At 43.6% G+C, this 22,933-nt stretch overlaps 3 protein-coding genes across 3 annotated transcripts; 1 reads left to right on the top strand and 2 right to left on the bottom strand.

Annotated features, from left to right (window-relative positions):
- Positions 1-2,223: 2,223 nt before the first annotated feature.
- Positions 2,224-3,543, bottom strand: LOC5509037 (type-1 angiotensin II receptor A). Its single transcript, XM_048725203.1, has one exon. The coding sequence runs from the start codon at positions 3,416-3,418 to the stop codon at positions 2,423-2,425; it is 996 nt and encodes a 331-aa protein (XP_048581160.1). The 5' UTR covers positions 3,419-3,543; the 3' UTR covers positions 2,224-2,422.
- Positions 3,544-6,385: 2,842 nt separating this feature from the next.
- On the top strand, positions 6,386-8,554 carry LOC5509011. The gene is made up of 2 exons (XM_032377842.2): positions 6,386-6,709; positions 7,925-8,554. The coding sequence occupies exons 1-2, from the start codon at positions 6,652-6,654 to the stop codon at positions 8,371-8,373; spliced, it is 507 nt and encodes a 168-aa protein (XP_032233733.2). The 5' UTR covers positions 6,386-6,651; the 3' UTR covers positions 8,374-8,554.
- A 192-nt stretch (positions 8,555-8,746) lies between these two features.
- On the bottom strand, positions 8,747-19,922 carry LOC116616063. Its single transcript, XM_032377841.2, has 3 exons — positions 17,984-19,922; positions 12,556-13,433; positions 8,747-9,143 (listed from the first exon to the last, which is right to left on the bottom strand). Exons 1-3 carry the CDS (start codon positions 18,033-18,035, stop codon positions 8,859-8,861), a joined length of 1,215 nt encoding a protein of 404 aa, XP_032233732.2. The 5' UTR covers positions 18,036-19,922; the 3' UTR covers positions 8,747-8,858.
- Between the last annotated feature and the right edge of the window lie 3,011 nt (positions 19,923-22,933).

Below are 22,933 nucleotides of genomic sequence, written 5' to 3'. Positions count from 1 at the left end.
GTTTTGATAGCTAGTAGCCTTCTGCCATGTTCTGCGTCTAGTTGTTTTGATAGCTAGTAGCCTTCTGCCATGTTCTGCGTCTAGTTGTTTTGATAGCTTGTAGCCTTCTGCTATGTTCTGCGTCTAGTTGTTTTGATAGCCAGTAGCCTTCTGCCATGTTCTGCGTCTAGTTGTTTTCATAGCCAGTAGCCTTCTGCCATGTTCTGCGTCTAGTTGTTTTGATAGCTAGTAGCCTTCTGCCATGTTCTGCGTCTAGTTGTTTTGATAGCTAGTAGCCTTCTGCCATGTTCTGCGTCTAGTTGTTTTGATAGCTAGTAGCCTTCTGCCATGTTCTGCGTCTAGTTGCTTTGATAGCTAGTAGCCTTCTGCCATGTTCTGCGTCTAGTTGTTTTAATAGCTAGTAGCCTTCTGCCATGTTCTGCGTCTAGTTGCTTTGATAGCTAGTAGCCTTCTGCCATGTTCTGCGTCTAGTTGTTTTGATAGCTAGTAGCCTTCTGCCATGTTCTGCGTCTAGTTGTTTTCATAGCCAGTAGCCTTCTGCCATGTTCTGCGTCTAGTTGTTTTGATAGCTAGTAGCCTTCTGCCATGTTCTGCGTCTAGTTGTTTTGATAGCTAGTAGCCTTCTGCCATGTTCTGCGTCTAGTTGTTTTCATAGCCAGTAGCCTTCTGCCATGTTCTGCGTCTAGTTGTTTTGATAGCTAGTAGCCTTCTGCTATGTTCTGCGTCTAGTTGTTTTGATAGCTTGTAGCCTTCTGCCATGTTCTGCGTCTAGTTGCTTTGATAGCTAGTACCCTTCTGCCATGTTCTGCGTCTAGTTGTTTTGATAGCTAGTAGCCTTCTGCCATGTTCTGCGTCTAGTTGTTTTCATAGCCAGTAGCCTTCTGCCATGTTCTGCGTCTAGTTGTTTTAATAGCTAGTAGCCTTCTGCCATGTTCTGCGTCTAGTTGCTTTGATAGCTAGTACCCTTCTGCCATGTTCTGCGTCTAGTTGTTTTGATAGCCAGTAGCCTTCTGCCATGTTCTGCGTCTAGTTGTTTTCATAGCCAGTAGCCTTCTGCCATGTTCTGCGTCTAGTTGTTTTGATAGCTAGTAGCCTTCTGCCATGTTCTGCGTCTAGTTGTTTTGATAGCTAGTAGCCTTCTGCCATGTTCTGCGTCTAGTTGTTTTGATAGCTAGTAGCCTTCTGCCATGTTCTGCGTCTAGTTGCTTTGATAGCTAGTAGCCTTCTGCCATGTTCTGCGTCTAGTTGTTTTAATAGCTAGTAGCCTTCTGCCATGTTCTGCGTCTAGTTGCTTTGATAGCTAGTAGCCTTCTGCCATGTTCTGCGTCTAGTTGTTTTGATAGCTAGTAGCCTTCTGCCATGTTCTGCGTCTAGTTGTTTTCATAGCCAGTAGCCTTCTGCCATGTTCTGCGTCTAGTTGTTTTGATAGCTAGTAGCCTTCTGCCATGTTCTGCGTCTAGTTGTTTTGATAGCTAGTAGCCTTCTGCCATGTTCTGCGTCTAGTTGTTTTCATAGCCAGTAGCCTTCTGCCATGTTCTGCGTCTAGTTGTTTTGATAGCTAGTAGCCTTCTGCTATGTTCTGCGTCTAGTTGTTTTGATAGCTTGTAGCCTTCTGCCATGTTCTGCGTCTAGTTGCTTTGATAGCTAGTACCCTTCTGCCATGTTCTGCGTCTAGTTGTTTTGATAGCTAGTAGCCTTCTGCCATGTTCTGCGTCTAGTTGTTTTCATAGCCAGTAGCCTTCTGCCATGTTCTGCGTCTAGTTGTTTTAATAGCTAGTAGCCTTCTGCCATGTTCTGCGTCTAGTTGCTTTGATAGCTAGTACCCTTCTGCCATGTTCTGCGTCTAGTTGTTTTAATAGCTAGTAGCCTTCTGCCATGTTCTGCGTCTAGTTGTTTTGATAGCTAGTAGCCTTCTGCCATGTTCTGCGTCTAGTTGTTTTGATAGCTAGTAGCCTTCTGCTATGTTCTGCGTCTAGTTGTTTTGATAGCTAGTAGCCTTCTGCCATGTTCTGCGTCTAGTTGTTTTGATAGCCAGTAGCCTTCTGCCATGTTCTGCGTCTAGTTGTTTTGATAGCTAGTAGCCTTCTGCCATGTTCTGCATCTAGTTGTTTTGATAGCTAGTAGCCTTCTGCCATGTTCTGCGTCTAGTTGTTTTGATAGCTAGTAGCCTTCTGCCATGTTCTGCGTCTAGTTGTTTTAATAGCTAGTAGCCTTCTGCCATGTTCTGCGTCTAGTTGCTTTGATAGCTAGTACCCTTCTGCCATGTTCTGCGTCTAGTTGTTTTAATAGCTAGTAGCCTTCTGCCATGTTCTGCGTCTAGTTGTTTTGATAGCTAGTAGCCTTCTGCCATGTTCTGCTGTGCAATGTCTAGCTGTTTGGATCACCAGTAGCCATCTGTGATGTTTTGCTGTTAGTGCGGTTCTTAGGATCGAAAGCGGCTTATAACGTTTAATGGGGCAATTTCCCTTTTCCACTTCACGACTTTCCGAAACCCTTCACGATAGCTTGAGCTCTGAAAGGCGTAGATCATCGGGTTTAGACTGGAGGACAACGTAAAACAAAACTCAAGGGCCCTTTTAATAACTTCAAACTTGTATTGATTCGCTATCAGCACCTCTCGACTTGACGCAGCAATAAAAACAAAGTATATCCCGTACGAGATGTAGCAAAGGAAAAACACTGCGGTAACAGAAAGACACATCTTCGCGAGCTTTTTCTTTGCCAGATTATCATCAATAGCACTTTGCTCAGAGAAAATCGTATTCGTTACGTACACGCCTTTGAGGATGTGAAAATAGCAGAATGAAATAATAGTAAGAGGAAGAAAGCCTACAGTCGTCACGGTTGCGATAATCTCAAACGACAGTTCAGTAGCAAGCTCTAGACTCAGTAGGTACAGGCACTTGTTGTACTTCTCGCTGAAGTAGTTGTACAAAAAGTCTGGGATACTGATGGCGAGGGCGAGGACCCAAATGGCTATCAATACGTACGGGCAAGTCTCGGGAGTTAGCCTCCAACGGCGCAAAGCATTCACAAGCGCGTTGTATCTCTCAACCGCTAAAACTACCAGAGTGAAAATGGTCGCCGCGCATGGAATAGTAACAATGGCGTTCCCTGTGTAAAACACACAAAGAGCATTTCCCAATGCCCCGTGAGGATGAACCGGGGTAACAACGAAACTGTGCCATCGAGGATTACAAATGAGAACAAGCATATCTCCGAGCGCGAGGTTAACCAGGAGAAAGTTCGTTACGGTGTGCATGGCGCGATTCCGGCGAACCACAAGAACCACTAGTACGTTGCCAGTTACCCCGAATATCATGTTCACGGCAAACGGAACTGCGAACGCAACGTCGACTATGCCGACAGAGTAAGGCTTAAAATCAAGCTCTGACGAGTTAGTGCTACGATTAGACATTGCAATCAGTTTTTGTCTTGCCTTCTTGAAGTGGTCTTCTTTTAAGGAATGTTCAATAGGAACTCAATGCAAGGGCGTTGTTGCACTGCGCTTTGATGTGCGGAGGCTTTGTTACCCCTGGCCTCGGTGTTTTAGACTAGTGAGAACTCCGGTCAAACACGGTCCTTATATTCAAGTCCGATTATTAAAGTGCAGTTACCGGAGGGCTATGTTTTATTGACGTCATTATGTACTTGACTCGCAGGAGGACTTTCGCGTTTTTCGATTAAAACACGTTATGCTTTTAGAAGCCACTGCTTATTGTATTAAAAGCGATCAACATTTCGCCTGCTGGGTAATTTGTGTTTGTGTTTTGGTCCTATTGGCTACTAGGAAGTCTCTGCGTTTAAACAACTGAAGCGATGGCCAGGCTTAAAAGCTACTGAAGGGTAAATCCTCCCGACAGGAAAACTCCAACAGAGTTAAAAGCTACCAAGAGAATCCTTGAAAAAATGAAACTATAATAGAGACTTGATGTAATATTGCACTTTTGCTCTTCGCTGAGAACAAAGCTCATAATCCTGTAAATGTGAAAATAATGACTAATGCAATTTTCCATATGATTAAAGTTTATAGTCAACTTATGGTAATAGGTCTAGTATATCGGTAAGACTGGTAAAATACGTTCACCGAAATGGAGTTTGAAACGGGTTTTTTTTTTCAATTCGATTATATTCTTGATTCAATATAATTTATTTTATTCATTTGTGAATTTTGAAAGGTTCGGGAAGGTTGATATATCATTAAGCTGGCCCCATGGGCGTTTCTATGTTGAGAACCCAGAACAGCAGTCACAAAGATAGATAGACCATTTATTGATAAAAACACCTTGCAGTCATAAGACTGAATTACGTGATGGTATTTACAATTATATAAAAGTATATAGCGAAAAATTTATGTATGTAGAATGCATGAAATATATTATGAACAGTGACTAATATAAAACTGTCTCTGAATCTGTTGCAGACAGGTGCGGTGAAAGAGCGTGTCGATCTCAGATTCTATTTCTGCTTATAGATCTCGGCGGCGGAAGGTGGCTCAGTTCATGGTCGCTGTGCGCCACACTGTCAGGCTAGAGTTTTTTACTTATAGCGCTCCGCCTCGCATGCTCTAGGGCAATTGAGATTCACGACGCCGGCAAGAGGACGCCGCCTCGCGCACGTTCAATTGCGGGCGCTCAATTGCGAGCAGTGAGGCCAGTGACCATCGCTCTTGTTTTCAGGCAAACCTGCATCTGTTCATGCTCCCGAATCTTAATTGGGTGCTTGTCACCTAGGTAATTCAAAGTAATAGAAAGCCCTTTTCCTATAGCTCAAAGGTTCCTTGAGGATTTTCAAATTTGAAAGTGGGCAATTGAAGAAGATTATTTTGAGATTTCGCCCTTACACTGCATTCTGGTCACAACTAAAAGTTTTAATGAGATCAAATGATAAACTAAATGAGTCTTGCTAACGGGACCTTTATTCGAGAAAAATACTCCCAAATGATTGAAATGATTTCCAACGGCTGATCAAAGAGAAGCTGCTCTGATATTTTCGGTGAGCGTAAGAGCTAATTATTTTTTTTTAAATCACTTAATATTGATACCCGATGTGGTCTTAAAATAACTATTGCTTTTGGTGAGTGTTGTGGACGAATGCAATATTTTGCTGTGTATTAAAAATGCTTTAAAAGATTGTATAAATTTGTACATTTTGGGTCGCGTATAGGACTTTTTCTGAAAAGAGTTTGATAAAAGTTTTTGATAAAAAAATGAATCATTGCAAAAATAAATTCTCAGTATTGTCATGCTTTATTTTGCTTTATGCAGCAACATCTCGCACAGATGCTCTAAATATGCCGTCGCTTGCGATTTTTTTTCGGTTAGATTCTCTTTCTTCTTGTGGTGTTGCAATTTCGGAAGAGATCCCCCTTTGAGCATCCGTTCGAAATTCTAGGCTCTATTATTGTACACAGCATGTTTACAACATAAGGGGGAAAGGAAAAGTTATTCGTCAGGACAGCCTTTCTTTAAATTTCCATATACTGTATATGCAATGGTACTTTTCTTACTTGGAAAGTAGGCATATATTTTCACACCACAATAGGTGAGAATACTATCCTGCAAACGGTTTAGAGAAGCTTATAAGTTTGTCTTCATGCCTGCTAATTATTCAGAAACCTTAGAAACCTCTCGGGAAAATTTAACAAGCTCGATACTATACTCAAAGTTGACACAAATGTCAGTTAATAATTGTGAAATACTTTTTTTCTGATACCCTTAGATATTTTTTTAATAACGTAGGATTTTTATTTTAGTAAGCTCTCTCAAACGCCTGAAGAAAAATAAACATGAAAGAACCTCGAACTCCTTTCTTGAAGATACAGCGTACTTTGCGGGCGCTTCCAGATGTCAGGCCCCACGTAGAGCCGCTTGAAAAGTTTGTAACAATTTTGAATTCCATAACGCTAGGAGCTGCTGTGCTTTGATTGGGCCTTTTTTAGGTGTTAAAAAGGCCAAATCACAGATAAGCATTGTTTACTTGCTGACAATGTTCGCGTCGCTGATAAAATGCTTTGCCTGTTTGATGAATCAAGTTATTTTATTTTGCGCGATAAAAAAAACTCTGAAGCCAGAACACTTGCTTGTGATCCGGTCGTGAGGCGAATTCTTTCTCGAGTTTAAGTAAACCTACGAGTGAAAATGCGCCTGCCGGACTATCGGGCTGCAGATTGGAAATAACGTAAACAAAGGCTACATTTACAACTTTTTGTCTAACACAGCGGTTCTTCCTAAAACGTTCAAACCAGTTCGGGATTTCCAGGCCCTCAAACCCCGCCGCCCCTTTTTGCCCCCGTCGTGCCCCCGGAATTTCAAACTCCTTCCTCCTTGAGTAATTGGGTAGCTGTGAGATGTTGCTAGGAAACAAGGCGAATGCCGCTGGTATGGAGTATTGATGTATCACAATACGGCCTTATTACCTCCGTAAGCGATTCTGGTCCCCAGATACCAATCGGAAATCAAAGAAAAAACTTCATCGTGAGGGCTGGAAGTCCTTTTATTGGTTGGCGAGAGCGCAGCGACTGATATATTAGTAGAAAAGGTGCTCGTGTCTTTTTCCTGTCTGCTGCAGATTTTCGTTTAGATTGCCTATAATCGGTATCTTTGGTTGTTAATTAGCAATAAATGTATCCACGGTATTTCATACTCAAAGATGGATCTCATGGGGTTACTTGCAACATTAGCTTGCATTCTGGTGACTTTCCACCAAGGTAAGAATAAATTACTATACCACGATAGAATATAATGTGAGATGGAATATAATACGAGCATCGGCCTAGATTAAAAACGGCGTGGATTTTCGTGCCGCTCTAGAAAAGTTCGTCAGATAATACTTATACTACTCTAGCACGTTGTTTATTGTGCACAAAAAATTTGATTCACTGAGAAGCCCGAACCCACGTTTACTGTAAATGAGCACTATGGTCGAGGTCGAGCCTCAACCGAACCAGAACTGTTAATAACTGTGCGATTCTAGTCCTTATTTGGTCAGTAAGTTGTGACGATCGTTTCGTTTCAAATCGGAATTATGCTAGGCAAAGTGTTCTTGTTTCACTTCGTTTATATAGACCCGTTGCCTACCCCTTGTTTGGACCGCTAAAGCATTTTGTAAACTTTTATTCTGACATTTTATGCAACAGGAACGTGCTACATTGTAATTAATGAATAACTGTTTACATAAAAACTCACCGGGAGACCTGAACCTTTTTAGTAGAACATCATCAAATGATACCATATCTATTCATTACTCTAGAATAAGTTACAATTCAATAACAATGTATGTATTTGATCGAAAACGGTGATTTTAAAAGCGAGTAGCGCTGTTCATTGGCCATATGTCTTCAGTCGCTAGATCTCTATTTGCTCAGACTTTATTACATCTGTCGGATGTATTTTAGACGCACTTTAAGAGGCGCGCTGTGCTTGTTTCGAAACATGTTCAGTTCGTCATAGCATCTCCATTTCAAGTCCTTATCTGTTATCAAAAGCGAGTTTCTTAGACTTTTGTCTTCCAAGTCTGACTCAAGCTATTCGATGATTTTTTTCTGAAAAATCCCAAGCATAAGCTAAAGGGAATGTTTATTTGTTTAATTCATTTTCGTGTTGACTTGCGCTGCTTAAAATGCAAAAGGAAAACCTCTCCTAAAGTTACAGCTAGACAAGCGACTTAAGAGAGTGTTTTTTTATCACCGAATTCTGCTCTAGGGATTACTCACTTAGAAAGGACCCCTCGTTTACGTTATAGACCAGTGTCCTTGATAGTGACCATATTAACGGGGTTTCTCTGCTCAACCACAATAAAAGGTGCTGAAAGCGAAGTAGGGCAAAAAAGGTATCCTCAATGAATTTCTTAACTTTTGCTCGAGGCACACCTCCAGAGGCGTGACGTTGAAAATATTTTTAACTCTATATTCTCATTTCCACAACACAATCCTTAAGGTGTCTAAAATGCTTCTCGTACAAATCTATGGAGGATTGCGGCCGTCTGCAAACCTCAGAAGAGTGTGGCCCGGGCTACGACCGCTGTCAGAACACCACTGTTGAAGTCTACGTGGAGATGATGAAGGAGAGGATCACGGGATATTCCTTAGGATGCGCACGGAGCATGGACTGCCACGAAAACCGCTGTGCAAATCACTTTGGGATTCAGATGGGTCAGTCTAAGTACATCAGGTGCGACATCAGGTGCTGTGGCTCGGATCACTGCCCTGAAGGGAAAAACGCCACCTACCTTACCCCACCCCCGACGGTAGTGGGAGGACAACCGAATAAAGGGGCACGCTCTGGAGCTGACAGTGCGCATGCGTCGACTATAGGACTTAGTGCGGTGGTCGTTATGACAACATCGCTGTTTAATTTGTTGCTTCGCTTTTAAAGGGGCTCTGCGCGTGCGCGGGCTCATAGGGAAGCTGAAAATCCACCTAAATGTTCGGCCGTTTTATTTTCTAAGATTTTCTATCGATATTTTTAGTACTTAATCCCTGTAATTGATGGTCGTATATGTATTTGAATTACGCATTTTAAATAATATACTAAGTACTGTCTTACTTGAAAGATATGCGGCGTGCTACATGACTAACATTGATAACATGCTAGGTTTATTACACCCAATCACAACACAATTACTTATGCGGTAAAAACTGTTAAGGGTAACGATGCGGACCGTACAAATACGATCATCCATGTTTAAACGCTCTATTTATATTGCGTAATATCTTGTCCAGCGCCGTCTTCCCATAATCCCTTTTGGCAAGCTCTCCTCTCTCATGCCCGTATCCATCACCGGCCGTCTCTTGTCTGTTGTGACATGCTCACGCGTTACACTGACATCCTAGATTTGAGTTATTTTCTTTACCCCTTTTACTTGTACCCGCTCGTTACCATGACAACTAACAAAACCGGAAGCAGCACTCTGGTGCATCCCACAGTGCATTGGCGGGTCCCTGAACGGGCCATCATGACTTCCGGTGTCGGGGAGGGTACGAAATTATTGCAGAGGTCACCTTGGCAACAGTTCACGTAGCAGTTCTTAAGAGTGAGTCCTCTGTCCTTGAGAACGCTGGTCAGCCTGTCACATCTAGTTCCGTTTTCGTTGCAGTCTGCTGACACGACGGAGCAGTCCTTCCAGATTCCTTCATCTTTAACCTGCAAATTTCATGGGATCTAAGACGGAAGTGTCCAATTTGGCTAGATTGATATTAGATGCTCTCTCTCTCCCCCTAGCTACTCCCACTCCCTAGTCCCTAGCTACTCCCACTCCCTAGTCCCTAGCTACTCCCACTCCCTAGTCCCTAGCTACTCCCACTCCCTAGTCCCTAGCTACCCCCACTCCCTAGCCCCTAGCTACTCCCACTCCCTAGTCCCTAGCTACTCCCACTCCCTAGCCCCTAGCTACTCCCACTCCCTAGCCCCTAGCTACTCCCACTCCCTAGCCCCTAGCTACTCCCACTCCCTAGCCCCTAGCTACTCCCACTCCCTAGCTACTCCCACTCCCTAGCTACTCCCACTCCCTAGCCCCTAGCTACTTCCACTCCCTAGTCCCTAGCTACTCCCACTCCCTAGTCCCTAGCTACTCCCACTCCCTAGCCCCTAGCTACTCCCACTCCCTAGTCCCTAGCTACTCCCACTCCCTAGTCCCTAGCTACTCCCACTCCCTAGCCCCTAGCTACCCCCACTCCCCACTCCCTAGCCCCTAGCTACCCCCACTCCCTAGTCCCTAGCTACTCCCACTCCCTAGTCCCTAGCTACTCCCACTCCCTAGCCCCTAGCTACTCCCACTCCCTAGCCCCTAGCTACTCCCACTCCCTAGCCCCTAGCTACTCCCACTCCCTAGCCCCTAGCTACTCCCACTCCCTAGTCCCTAGCTACTCCCACTCCCTAGCCCCTAGCTACTCCCACTCCCTAGCCCCTAGCTACTCTCACTCCCTAGTCCCTAGCTACTCCCACTCCCTAGCCCCTAGCTACTCCCACTCCCTAGCCCCTAGCTACTCCCACTCCCTAGCCCCTAGCTACTCCCACTCCCTAGCCCCTAGCTACTCTCTCTCCCTAGCCCCTAGCTACTCTCACTCCCTAGCCCCTACCTATTCTCACTCCCTAGCCCCTAGCTACTCCCACTCCCTAGCCTCTAGCTACTCCCACTTCCTAGCCCCTAGCTACTCCCACTCCCTAGCCTCTAGCTACTCCCACTTCCTAGCCCCTAGCTACTCCCACTCCCTAGCCTCTAGCTACTCCCACTCCCTAGCCCCTAGCTACTCCCACTCCCTAGCCCCTAGCTACTCCCACTCCCTAGCCCCTAGGTACTCCCACTCCCTAGCCCCTAGCTACTCCCACTCCCTAGCCCCTAGCTACTCCCACTCCCTAGCCCCTAGCTACTCCCACTCCCTAGCCCCTAGCTACTCTCTCTCCCTAGCCCCTAGCTACTCTCACTCCCTAGCCCCTACCTATTCTCACTCCCTAGCCCCTAGCTACTCCCACTTCCCTAGCCCCTAGCTACCCCCACTCCCTAGCCCCTAGCTACTCCCCCTCCCTAGCTCCTAGCTACTACCACTCCCTAGCCCCTAGCTACTCCCACTCCCTAGCCCCTAGCTACTCCCACTCCCTAGCCCCTAGCTACTCCCACTCCCTAGCCCCTAGCTACTCCCACTCCCTAGCCCCTAGCTACTCCCACTCCCTAGCCCCTAGCTACTCCCACTCCCTAGCCCCTAGGTAATCCCACTCCCTAGCCCCTAGCTACTCCCACTCCCTAGCCCCTAGCTACTCCCACTCCCTAGCCCCTAGCTACTCCCACTCCCTAGCCCCTAGCTACTCTCTCTCCCTAGCCCCTAGCTACTCCCACTCCCTAGCCCTTAGCTACTCCCACTCCCTAGCCTCTAGCTACTCCCACTCCCTAGCCCCTAGCTACCCCCACTCCCTAGTCCCTAGCTACTCCCACTCCCTAGTCCCTAGCTACTCCCACTCCCTAGTCCCTAGCTACTTTCACTCCCTAGCCCCTAGCTACTCCCACTCCCTAGCCCCTAGCTACCCCCACTCCCTAGTCCCTAGCTACTCCCACTCCCTAGCCTCTAGCTGCTCCCACTCCCTAGCCCCTAGCTACCCCCACTCCCTAGCCCCTAGCTACTCCCACTCCCTAGCCCCTAGCTACTCCCACTCCCTAGCCCCTAGCTACTCCCACTCCCTAGCCCCTAGCTACTCCCACTCCCTAGCCCCTAGCTACTCCCACTCCCTAGCCCCTAGCTACTCCCACTCCCTAGTCCCTAGCTACTCCCACTCCCTAGCCCCTAGCTACTCCCACTCCCTAGCCCCTAGCTACTCTCACTCCCTAGCCCCTAGCTACTCCCACTCCCTAGCCCCTAGCTACTCCCACTCCCTAGCCCCTAGCTACTCCCACTCTCTAGTCCCTAGCTACTACCACTCCCTAGCCCCTAGCTACTCCCACTCCCTAGCCCCTAGCTACTCCCACTCCCTAGCTACTCCCACTCCCTAGCCCCTAGCTACTCCCACTCCCTAGCCCCTAGCTACTCCCACTCCCTAGCCCCTAGCTACTCCCACTCCCTAGTCCCTAGCTACTCCCACTCCCTAGCCCCTAGCTACTCCCACTCCCTAGCCCCTAGCTACTCCCACTCTCTAGTCCCTAGCTACTACCACTCCCTAGCCCCTAGCTACTCCCACTCCCTAGCCCCTAGCTACTCCCACTCCCTAGCCCCTAGCTACTCCCACTCCCTAGCCCCTAGCTACTCCCACTCCCTAGCCCCTAGCTACTCCCACTCCCTAGCCCCTAGCTACTCCCACTCCCTAGTCCCTAGCTACTCCCACTCCCTAGCCCCTAGCTACTCCCACTCCCTAGTCCCTAGCTACCCCCACTCCCTAGCCCCTAGCTACTCTCACTCCTTAGCCCCTAGCTACTCCCACTCCCTAGCCCCTAGCTACTCCCACTCCCTAGCCCCTAGCTACTCCCACTCCCTAGCCCCTAGCTACTCCCACTCCCTAGCCCCTAGCTACTCCCACTTCCCTAGCCCCTAGCTACTCCCACTCCCTAGTCCCTGGCTACTCCCACTCCCTAGCCTCTAGCTACTCCCACTCCCTAGCCCCTAGCTACTCCCACTCCCTAGTCCCTAGCTACCCCCACTCCCTAGCCCCTAGCTACTCCCACTCCCTAGCCTCTAGCTACTCCCACTCCCTAGCCCCTAGCTACTCCCACTCCCTAGCCCCTAGCTACTCCCACTTCCCTAGCCCCTAGCTACTCCCACTCCCTAGTCCCTGGCTACTCCCACTCCCTAGCCTCTAGCTACTCCCACTCCCTAGCCCCTAGCTACTCCCACTCCCTAGCCCCTAGCTACTCCCACTCCCTAGCCCCTAGCTACTCCCACTCCCTAGCCCCTAGCTACTTTCACTCCCTAGCCCCTAGCTACTCCCACTCCCTAGCCCCTAGCTACTCCCACTCCCTAGCCCCTAGCTACTCCCACTCCCTAGCCCCTAGCTACTCTCACTCCCTAGCCCCTAGCTACTCCGACTCCCTAGCCCCTAGCTACTCTCTCTCCCTTGGCCCAAAGGATCTTACCATGCCTGTCGACGAATTAGTTATGACCCCTGTCATACTGAAGCACCCGTCATACCCCGTCCTACTTCTGTCGAGCGGACACCTGCTCGCCCTAGCCTCCCTCTTGCACAGGCTTCCCAGGTTATCAGGCACGCACCGGTAGCAGTTGATTGGTGGGTTGCTACTCGCTGGCGTCTCACGGCGCACCACCTTGATATCCCTCTCTGTTGACCCAGTCTCCTGCTCGCGATTGTAGGGCCGCGTCGGATTAAAACGATTACACATCTCTCCCGTGCAGCAGTAGCCGTTGCAGTCTTGTAGCCCCTCCCCAGTCTTCAAGAACAAATCCCTGCTGGCCTGGTTGCAAAGTTTTGAGGCGTCGCAATGTTCCGTGTCTGTGCACCCTCGGTAGCCGATCTCCCCGATTCTATCTTTACCGATCACACTAAAACAAACGCTTTCACTAGATTCGCATTGCACAGTGCTAGGCAGCTGTGTGCATGTTTCGGCGCTAGTCCCAGGCGGGCACTTGTAACAGAGGGGGCGTGGAGCCGTTACCACATGGGTCCCAGCAACCTCCGGTTGACTTCTTTGCTCAACTTCAGTTGTGGTACTACTGACCGTACTGGTGGGTTGCGGTGCGTTACATAGGCTTGTGTTGCAGCATTTTGCGTGACACCGTGATATGTTCCACTGTTGCATCGAAAAGGAGATGCCGTCACAAATTCGCGTGACGTTGCATGAATGGTCCGCTATACAAAGACGTTGTGTGACAGTCCTTTGCGCACCACTAGATATATTGGTGGCGGCGAGCTCAACCGTCACACAAGCACCGCGTGACCCAACATCACACACGTATATGCCACTGTTTGTTGTGTCGTGACACTGAAAGCCGGTAGCTGGAAGAGAAAGTGCATTAAAGCAAGTGGCACACTATAACAGCTAAAAATAATAATTTGGGATTTTTGTCACCCTACTTCTAGCAAGAATACTTTTTATAAAGTGACGAGTGCACACAGCGTGGTCGAATCAGAAGGCGTATGAATTAGGAACAAGCAAACCAATCATAGAATAGTTATTCTAAATGACTGACAAAAATATAAATGCTTGCTCAAAAAGCTGTTTAAAGTTATTCTTCTGAATTGCATTGCGCATCCAGTTCTACGCACGAGCGCGCGCTATGTTTGTTCGTCTCCAGCTAGGTTCATGTGAAATGTCTTCCTCTCAAATTTAAAATAAGGTTAGAATCGTTTAAGAGCTTATAGATTATGTAGAGCGACGAAATAAACTACTAATTTCAAAATGCAGTTTATTTCTTCGCCCTACATAATCTATAAGCTCTCAAACGATTCTCATCATATTTTCAATTTGAGAGGAATAACCTCAAGACATCTCACATGAACCTGGATACGTTTTTTTTTCTCATAAATTGCGCAAGATGTGGATTCTATGCAAGAGCGCAGTACAAGCCGCTAATATGATACCGATAATGCTAATATGATACCGATAATGCTAATATGATACCGATAATGCTAATATGATACCGATAATGCTAATATGATACCGATAATGCTAATATGATACCGATAATGCTAATATGATACCGATGATGCTAATATGATACCGATAATGCTAATATTATACCGATAATGCTAATATTATACCGATAATGCTAATATTACATTATTTAATACAAGCTAATATAATACCGATAATGCTAATTTTATACCGATAATGCTAATATTCTACCTAAATGTGGACTTTAAAAGCACACTAGCATACACACATTGGCACTAGTCGGGCCAAGACTGGACGCTAGCACAGTCTATTACCCGTGCAGTTCGGCAACCATGGACAGCTGTTTCGTCCTTATTAGGACTCGTCAGCATGGCATAGCCGGTTTGCAGGGCGACTTCGACTCGAACGAAGTGCTTTAAACCACAGCTTAGACCCATGTGGGATCTAGAACTGCGACCGGGCTAGCGTGATGCCAATTGCGCGGATCACGCATGCGACCTTTGCTAGTCTAAAACCAGTCTCGTACCCAGACGCCGCGCGATGCATGACGGTCAGGATGCGGTTTCGGGGTCGGAATTCGCTTGACGTCTGGCAGAACTCAGAAAATATCTTGCAAGTTTTTCAAATATCTTGTAAGCAGCGTTTTTATGACCGTTTTTTTACTTTTTTGTGCACAAGTCCAAGGGCCTACCTACACACACTCGTTGTAAACCATTTAGTTTTATTTTCGGTGGTTCCCTGTTCAATTAGATGATATTTTCGTTTCGTAAAACCCAAGACGGCGGACGAAACTGGTGAGCTCGATACATCATTTCATGAAATGAATTTGGATGGTCTGAATGTTCTGGCACTCATTTGAACTCATACTACTTTGGTTGGATTGTATTTATCAAAAATATACACTTTCAGAGATATAATTCGAGCACAAATTGTCTTTATGTCCCCTAGAAGAAGCTCTAGAGCGAGGAAGTCACTATTTGCACATGATCTTATGCCGAATTCCAAACTCCAGGAAAGTATTTAGGCTATTTCTGCAGTTGTCATGTGCACATGGAATTTTACAGGCAAGAAATGCAGTACGGATAGGTCCTTCTTCGTCTGTGAAAATTCGTAACATTTTTGCTCGCCGATTTCGTCCGCCATCTTGGATCTGTAATCTGCCAGTCGTTATTTTTTTCCGTCTTCGCTTCAGGATTCCTGTGGATATCCGCGCAACAGCAAATAATGACTAGGTACGAGTCTGCCCTCTCCGTTCGATGATCGGGCGCCATATTGTATTCTAAGCCGCATGGTTCCTGGGGGCGAGTCGCCCGCCTGCAAGCAGGCTTCTCAAGAAGGTGTTGCACTCTCCAAGAACTTTCAACCGAGATTTATTCGGCTTTAAATTCACATGTATTCTGAATTTCAAAACCCTAATGTGCGTTAAGTATAAGAGCTATGACAGCATAATTTGGCAAAACCCTAGGTTATTTATTCAAAAGTGATACTGTGTTCGGCTTTTGGGAGATTTTAAGCGGATCGCATTTTATGTCCTCCGGTGTCGCGTTACTGTACCTGAAAATTATTCAAACGTCTAACTTTGACTCAAATTTGCATAGGAACAAGGAAAAATATCTTAAAAGCCGGACACAGTTTGGTAGGTGTGTATATGGTGGTTGACATAAGCCAAAAATGACCCTTCACTGTAATTCAGACTTTTGTCTGCGAGAGTGTCGTAATAAACTATTATTATTATTATTATTATTATTATTATTATTATTATTATTATTATTATTATTAATATTATTATTATTATTATTATTATTATTATTATTATTATTATTATTATTATTATTATTATTATTATTATTATTATTATTATTATTATTATTATTATTATTATTATTATTATTATAAATGATCTGCCGGATAGTCTAGACACGCTAGGTTTTTAAAGGGATGTGATTGGCTGGGAACAAGCCCGTGATTAAAACCCGTTAAAAAAAAATAAAGCATTTCATCAAACCTAGAAACAAAAAGGATTATCGTATTTCCCATTTATTAAGCTTTACAACGACATATAACATGAGCATACTCGATTTAATCTGACGCGCGTATCAACATTTTTCCTTGACACGTTGGGGTTTTCAGCATCCCTCGTAACATTAATCTCTGTGTACCTTATTACACTTAATTTTCGCGTCAATAAAGTGACGTGAAAATTAAGTGTCGCGAAAATGAGGATGCGCGAAAATTAAGTGAGAACATAAGAAGCCTTTGGGGGAATATTGACCGTTTAATAAGCTGTACATATGGTACGGTAAGGGGTTGAGTTAGACTTGTATTTTAGATTTTTATGAAACTAAATTTACCCCACGCATCTTTTTGTTACATATTGTTTCATTTTTGACGTTTACAGTACATTTTAATTCCACTTGTTTTGCTTGATTTTATTATTATCCCGAAATCGCGAAAATAAAGTGATCTGGTTTTTACGAAAATATGAAAATCGCGAAAATAAAGTGTCGCGAAATATCGCCACTCAAAATCCCGAAATTTTGGCGTCGCGAAAATCAAGTGTAATAAGGTACTCAAAATATTTTCAGGATAAATAAATAGCCTGTAAGCACTGTAAGTAAGAGAATCTTTACCTCGTTCCAAGGGCCTCAGATATTTCGCGCCATTTTGGATAGCAAGAACAAATGATATTCTAGTCTGTCAATATGTGAAACGTGTTTAAGACATTTTTTCCAAAACATATAGCCGGCAAACGGTGAATTATTCAAATTTCATTAGCACTTAATATATAACGGCTTGATGTTGACTTTGTACTTTATATCAACTAATTTGAAACAATTTATTTAGAAATATACCAATAAATGCAAAGCAAAAAATTTGAATGAAAAAATATTTCCTTATAAACAATAAAAACTGTTATTGTATACGAATAACTTATAGTATGACTTAAAACAAATATACTGCTACAAGCTGAGTACAAAATAATTTTCGAGTTGCTTTTGTTAAAAAGCTGTCCAGCGAGATTTCCATTTCGCTTCACTTGTCGTAATTTAGTAATTTATCAACGTTGAATAAGCTGATTAAGCCTTTATGTCCAAGCTCTTTGATGTTCTATTAACCGAACATCTGGGAGATATTTGTAAGATATCAGGCTGTTTGCGGTCGAGAAAGCCGGGAGAGAGATAAGAAAAAGAAAAGGGAAAGATTAGTTAAGATTAGTTAGGAAAGATTGTAATTTTGATAACATGCGATTAGATGTTTGTTTTAAAGCGCTTGAGTGTTCAATATTTGCTTAGTAGTGATAGATAATCGAATCTAGTCATACACCCCATAAGAACATGTATTCTCTGTATTAAGGAAAACAGCTTAACAGTTAGGCTAAACAATATTTCCAAGTAAGATACTATATAAAAATAAAAAAATAAAATTCAGGTTCTAGTAAAGGGATAATCCAAAAATTTGTTATTTTATTAGGTAGCCCAGTCCCCTTTCAGCTATACATTGTTTCGACCCTTTTTTTTCAAATTGATAATTCTGCCTTCAAAGTTGGTCTAAAAATAAATCATTTATCCTAGAACATAACTTACTGGGCTAGCAAGATATGGGGCCCCACACTGAATGCCTCGAGCGACGTCTTTGTGCATATTATTTATTTTTACGATATTCCATGCTCGTTTTTAGTAAATCAAGTAATGACCACAGAAGTACCACAATAGCTTGTTGCTTAGATAGCGGAACTAACGTCTTAAAATATTCTATCCCTTTACACTGTTCGAATGATGTCCATGCATCAATGACAGCAACAAACGAGAAAGGTGCTATCAAAAAACGAACGCAACTTTGCTCATTTTCCCTCAAGTTCCTGACTTTTGGAATGCATATTCGCCAGCTCTATACATTTATGTATCTGCTAATAGAATGAGCTCATACTTACCAAATTTGGCGAATATCAGTCTGATAACCGTCTTGAGAAGGAGATTTTTCATGATTCTCTAGCGCAATAATCCCGAAAACAGTCGGCTTTCCTGAGATGTGGCGCGGTGCCACTAGCGCGATCTGCTCTTCGATTACCTCAATCTAATTTGGAGGAATAATCATGAATAGTTTAAAGCAGTCCCCCTTGACCGCAAAATTCGTAATTGTTTTTTTCCCGATGTTATCAACGATGTAAATTTTCGCTAGTACAAATAAGCATACTACTACCTACAATTATCGTAGCCGCCCGCGCTGCAAGGACAAAAAAAAAATGTCGGCGTTTATCAGTTACGAGATAGGCTATTTCAGTGATAAGAAAAGGAAAGTCTGGGTGCTGAGGATAAGAATTGGGTTATTTTTTGCACAGTGTTGTTTATTTTGGCAGGTCTTAACGATGGCTCAGTTTCGTTTCCAGTCTTTAAATGAGGGGAAAATAAAGAGGAAAAAACCGGGAAAACTCAGTGCGAGTTGATTGACGATGCAGGCTCACAAAGGATCCTGGGTAGGTTCTTTGTGAAGTGACCAATGTTTACGCCTCTTTCAAATTATAGGGACTGGGCACAAGCATGTGTAGAATTTCGCAAAGAAAATATTAAATTATCATTAGGTATCATTCTGAGGATATTACATAGAAAAATGCATTTTTTTTTTCAGAAGCTTACGGACTCTAAAACGGAAATTGTCGTTATGAAAAAAAAAATGAATTTGAATGAAATCCAAAAAGCCTTTGTATATGTGCTTGTTATATGTCAACCTAGCCCAGTCCCGGGGTTCTATTTGGGAACCCTCACGTACGCTTTCCTCTTGCGAAAAATAATTGCAAGTCGCACGCGCACTATTTTTGCGTGTGACACTCCTCTTGCAACTTGTTCTTTCTCCAAGTCGCACGAAAAGTAGAACGCTCTTCTACTTTCTGCAACAAATTGCTCCAAGTCGCAGGAAAAACTTCACGTGTGACAGGGCGCGTGCTACGTCAATTTTTTTAGCGAAACAAGTTGCAGTCGAAAAGTCTACGTGTGACAGGGCCTTAACGGGCTCCCTGTGTTTGGTTTAAGAGGGTGCGTCATCTGATAATCTGTACACTGTAAACACACGTGTACGCGTATAAGAACCTAGAGATCAAGAACCTACATACTTTTTTATTGATTCTATTGATTCGTTTATGGAAGTGACAAGCAATAAAAAAGGACATTTTTGGCTAAATTCAAAATGACGACAAGCAAATACCTATAAAACGCCTATCTTGCTCAAGATATACTCATTTTGAAAACCATAACATATGGTTTTCAAAATGAAAATAATCATATATCATCAAATTCTTCACCCGTCCTCTCACTTCAGCAGATGTCTGATATGCACCGGATATTACATCATTCACAGGCTTCCACGTCTAAGTCCCCCGTTAACCAATAAGAGATCCGCTGAAGCTCACGACGGAAGTGCGTGGGCCTTTCCCAGGAGACAGCGCGCGCAAATGTCTTTCCTCTTGTCAAGTGTGGCTAACATGACCTGTCAGACGCATCGCACACCGAGCCCTCCAGTCTCCTAGAGACAGCAACACAGCATGTCAGCCTGTTTATGCTTTTCCCCGTCGCTTTACTTGTTGTCAGGGAATAAGGCAAACGTTTGAATGCCTACCGTGAAAGAATTCCTCTTTTTCGATAAATAGATTGTGATAGTAGGAACCGAATAGGGAGTAGTTGCACAACCATTCAAAGACGACTCTCAGATCCAATAAAAACTGATAAATACATTAAACAATCTTAATTAACTTGTGTGCATACCGTGTCAGATCAGGAATCTAATGACTCTGCCCTGTAGGAGTTTCGTGATGTCTTATTTACATTATAAAACCCGTATCTGTATCTGTGATTCTCTTTTAGGCGTGTATATTTCTCTACGCGCATAAACAATTCCTGACCCTTTGTGGTTCAACTTGGTCTATTTTAAAGGGTTACGTTACAAGACGTTCACAGGAGTCTAATATCGGCTGTTTTCTGTAATCGCGATATAAATAATGCATAAGCAATGTTTATCTTGCGTTGAGTTGTCAGCAAAACGTCATACATACACTTGTTTGGATTTGGTTTCGCATTTGATTCTTGATTCTGGGGCAAGGTCACGGGGATATCCATAGCGGTCTATAATCCACCACAGAACAGACTTTTCATAACTTGACGCGTTTATTAGAAGGTTCAACACACGTTGCGACGCAGCGTGAATCGTCCTCTTCAATTATAAACTGGATTGGAGCTTGCAGCCCATGAGAAACGCCTATCGCAATCATGAGAGTCAGAATGCAGCGGACGGCAGATAAGAGAAGTGACGGGTTACACTGGTAGCATTGACAAGCCGGATTTGACGAACAAAACCAGCTGAAACCTTCTAAATGAACATCAAACAAACACCTAATGTTAATTTAACGAGTTTTGGAATAGCGGGGAAGTTATTAGCCTGAAAGCGGCGGCAGAAGAATAGCGAGAAGCGGACGTACCATTTTCGCCATGGCAAACAACACTTCTTGCCTCTTTAATTTCACTTTGGACCTGAATAAAAGCATGGACTCTGGATTTACGTTGGCTCCTACATGCGATGCGATTCTTGGGAGGATTCTCTATCTTAGTATTATCGCTGTTGTCACGGTGGCGGCTAATATTCTTCTGGGATTTACCGTAAACATTGAGTGGAAACATCAACGATCGCCTGACAAGATCCTCATATTCAACCTCATACTTGCAAACTTGGCCACGCTGTTAATCACTTTACCTATGGAAGCCGCTCTTGTGGCAGACTTTGAGCATTACATCAACTGCAGTCGACCGCAGACCATACTACTCTTTGATGTGACGTTCGACTTAAAAACCGCTTGCAACTTCGTAACTCTGGCGACCCTTGCTCTTATCGGTTTTGACAGATACGAAGCGCTCACCAAATTCCCCCATCAGCGAAAACTGGACGTTAAACTCGCTTGTATTTCAGCAGCAGCTATCTGGGGAGCAGCGGTAGCTGTGGTTACATTCGTCTCAGTAGGGCCTTTGAAATATCACTGCATTATTCTTGGCGAAGATAAAGAAGTCAACAAAGCATTTGTGACAGCCAGAATCGCTGTCATCACCATATGGACAACTGTGTGTTGTACAGTGGAAACGCAGTTTTTTCGCTTAGCTGCAGTACACATAAAAACCCACCGTGAAGCCATTCATGCCATGTTTGGACACAAACAAACCGTGGAAAACATCTCGTTTACTTTTTCGAGTATTGCACTCAGCTTTGCTTTTATCGTGGCTTGGGTGCCCTATGGAATTGTAGTGGCCATCTTGAGTCGGCGTGAGAATAGCGTCAGCAATATTTGTCTTGAGCTTTGGGTACAGACGTTTACGTATATTAGTGCTGGCCTGGCCCCCTTGATCTATCTGTTCATGGACAAAAGACTCAAGACAAACTTTAAACAGATGTTTAAGGGTAGCTGGTCGCCATCCGACTCAAACAGAACCCAGTCATTTTCTAGCACGACACTAGAACACTATCATATCAACCAACCCACATCTGCCTGATTCACCATCTACCATCGTAAACTATATTTTATTGCTGTTTTTGCTTCTTTAAAACTTTTTGTTTTATTAAAACAAACAATGAATGGTGCCTTATTAGTTTTATTCTTTCCATTTGAAATATTTTTTTCTTTATTAAAATGAGTGAATAATTGTTCATGATCTGGCTGATTGTATCGCATGAAGAAACATAAGCTGTAAACTAAACGGTATTTCACACATTAGACCGCAAATATTTAAATAAGGGCTTGCGGTAATGCTTTTCCCAGCTTTAAAAGAGATCATACTACTAAGTCGTTTTTATTTAATCCAACCAATCGGGTATAACGCAAGAACAGATAGCGGTAGTCAAAAACGAAAATTGCGAAAGATCATTGATTTCTTGGCTTTGTGTATTATAAGTCATTTATTTGTGCTACTGTTTCACCAAATGTCATTTCATTAATTCCATTACATATTTTCCGCTTTTAATTGTTCTAATCTACCACAAAGCAACATCGTTTAGTTTGACTTCTCATAAATGCGCAACCACTAAAAGTTTGAATGACAGTGACTAATCAATATTGACTCAAAGCTTTTATATTTCTTATAAAAAGACACAAGCCAATTAAAATGGCACATAATAATAAAAAATGAGAAATAAAGCCAAAATGAACAAATAAGCTGGAATGAAGAAGTTTAATTAAACGTGCTCAAACAGAGGACTCAAATGAAAGCCTTTATGTTTTAATACGCATTTTACGACACCTAAGTGATTTATATTGGATAAGGATGAGAAATGTGTTTTGTTATTCTCTGTACTAATTGCTATCTAATCATAACGCGACATCCTATACCCGTGACCCATCAACTATATGTGAAAGAAGAATTCTTCTCAAAAGAACTCCCGGTATAATTCTAGTGTGATTCCATCAAAACTATTAGGCTACTAATGTAATCCATGGAGGATTTCTGTTACGTCTCTGTTTTCGATAGTTGTCATTCAACACTGACATCTTGGCAAAAAATCCAGCCAATCAAAAACGGGGATATGGCATTTTTCAAAAGCCTTTTACATTAAAACAGTGGCAAATCAAATCGTATCACTTGGGAAACTAAGCACGTATATGTCGGATCCTAACTGCCAGCGACTTCCTGCTTGACGTCCGGTTCTGGTACAATTTAGCATAAGAAATTAACAATAGTATTCCCTGTCTACGTCTCAGCAAGACAATCATGCGTCGTTCGCGATCAAAGACAATGCAAGCATTTAACCCATTGACACCTCAGCCGGCCTGTACCGGCCTTGAGAGGTACCCACAACCAAAAAAAAAAATCCTTAATGCAAAATAAACACAACAAGATAAAGATACTAAGGC

The sequence above is a fragment of the Nematostella vectensis genome, chromosome 3 (genome assembly GCF_932526225.1).
Source record: "Nematostella vectensis chromosome 3, jaNemVect1.1, whole genome shotgun sequence".
Lineage (NCBI taxonomy): Eukaryota > Metazoa > Cnidaria > Anthozoa > Actiniaria > Edwardsiidae > Nematostella > Nematostella vectensis.
Note: the sequence above shows the minus strand (reverse complement) of the source record. Positions and strands in the feature narration are given on the sequence as shown.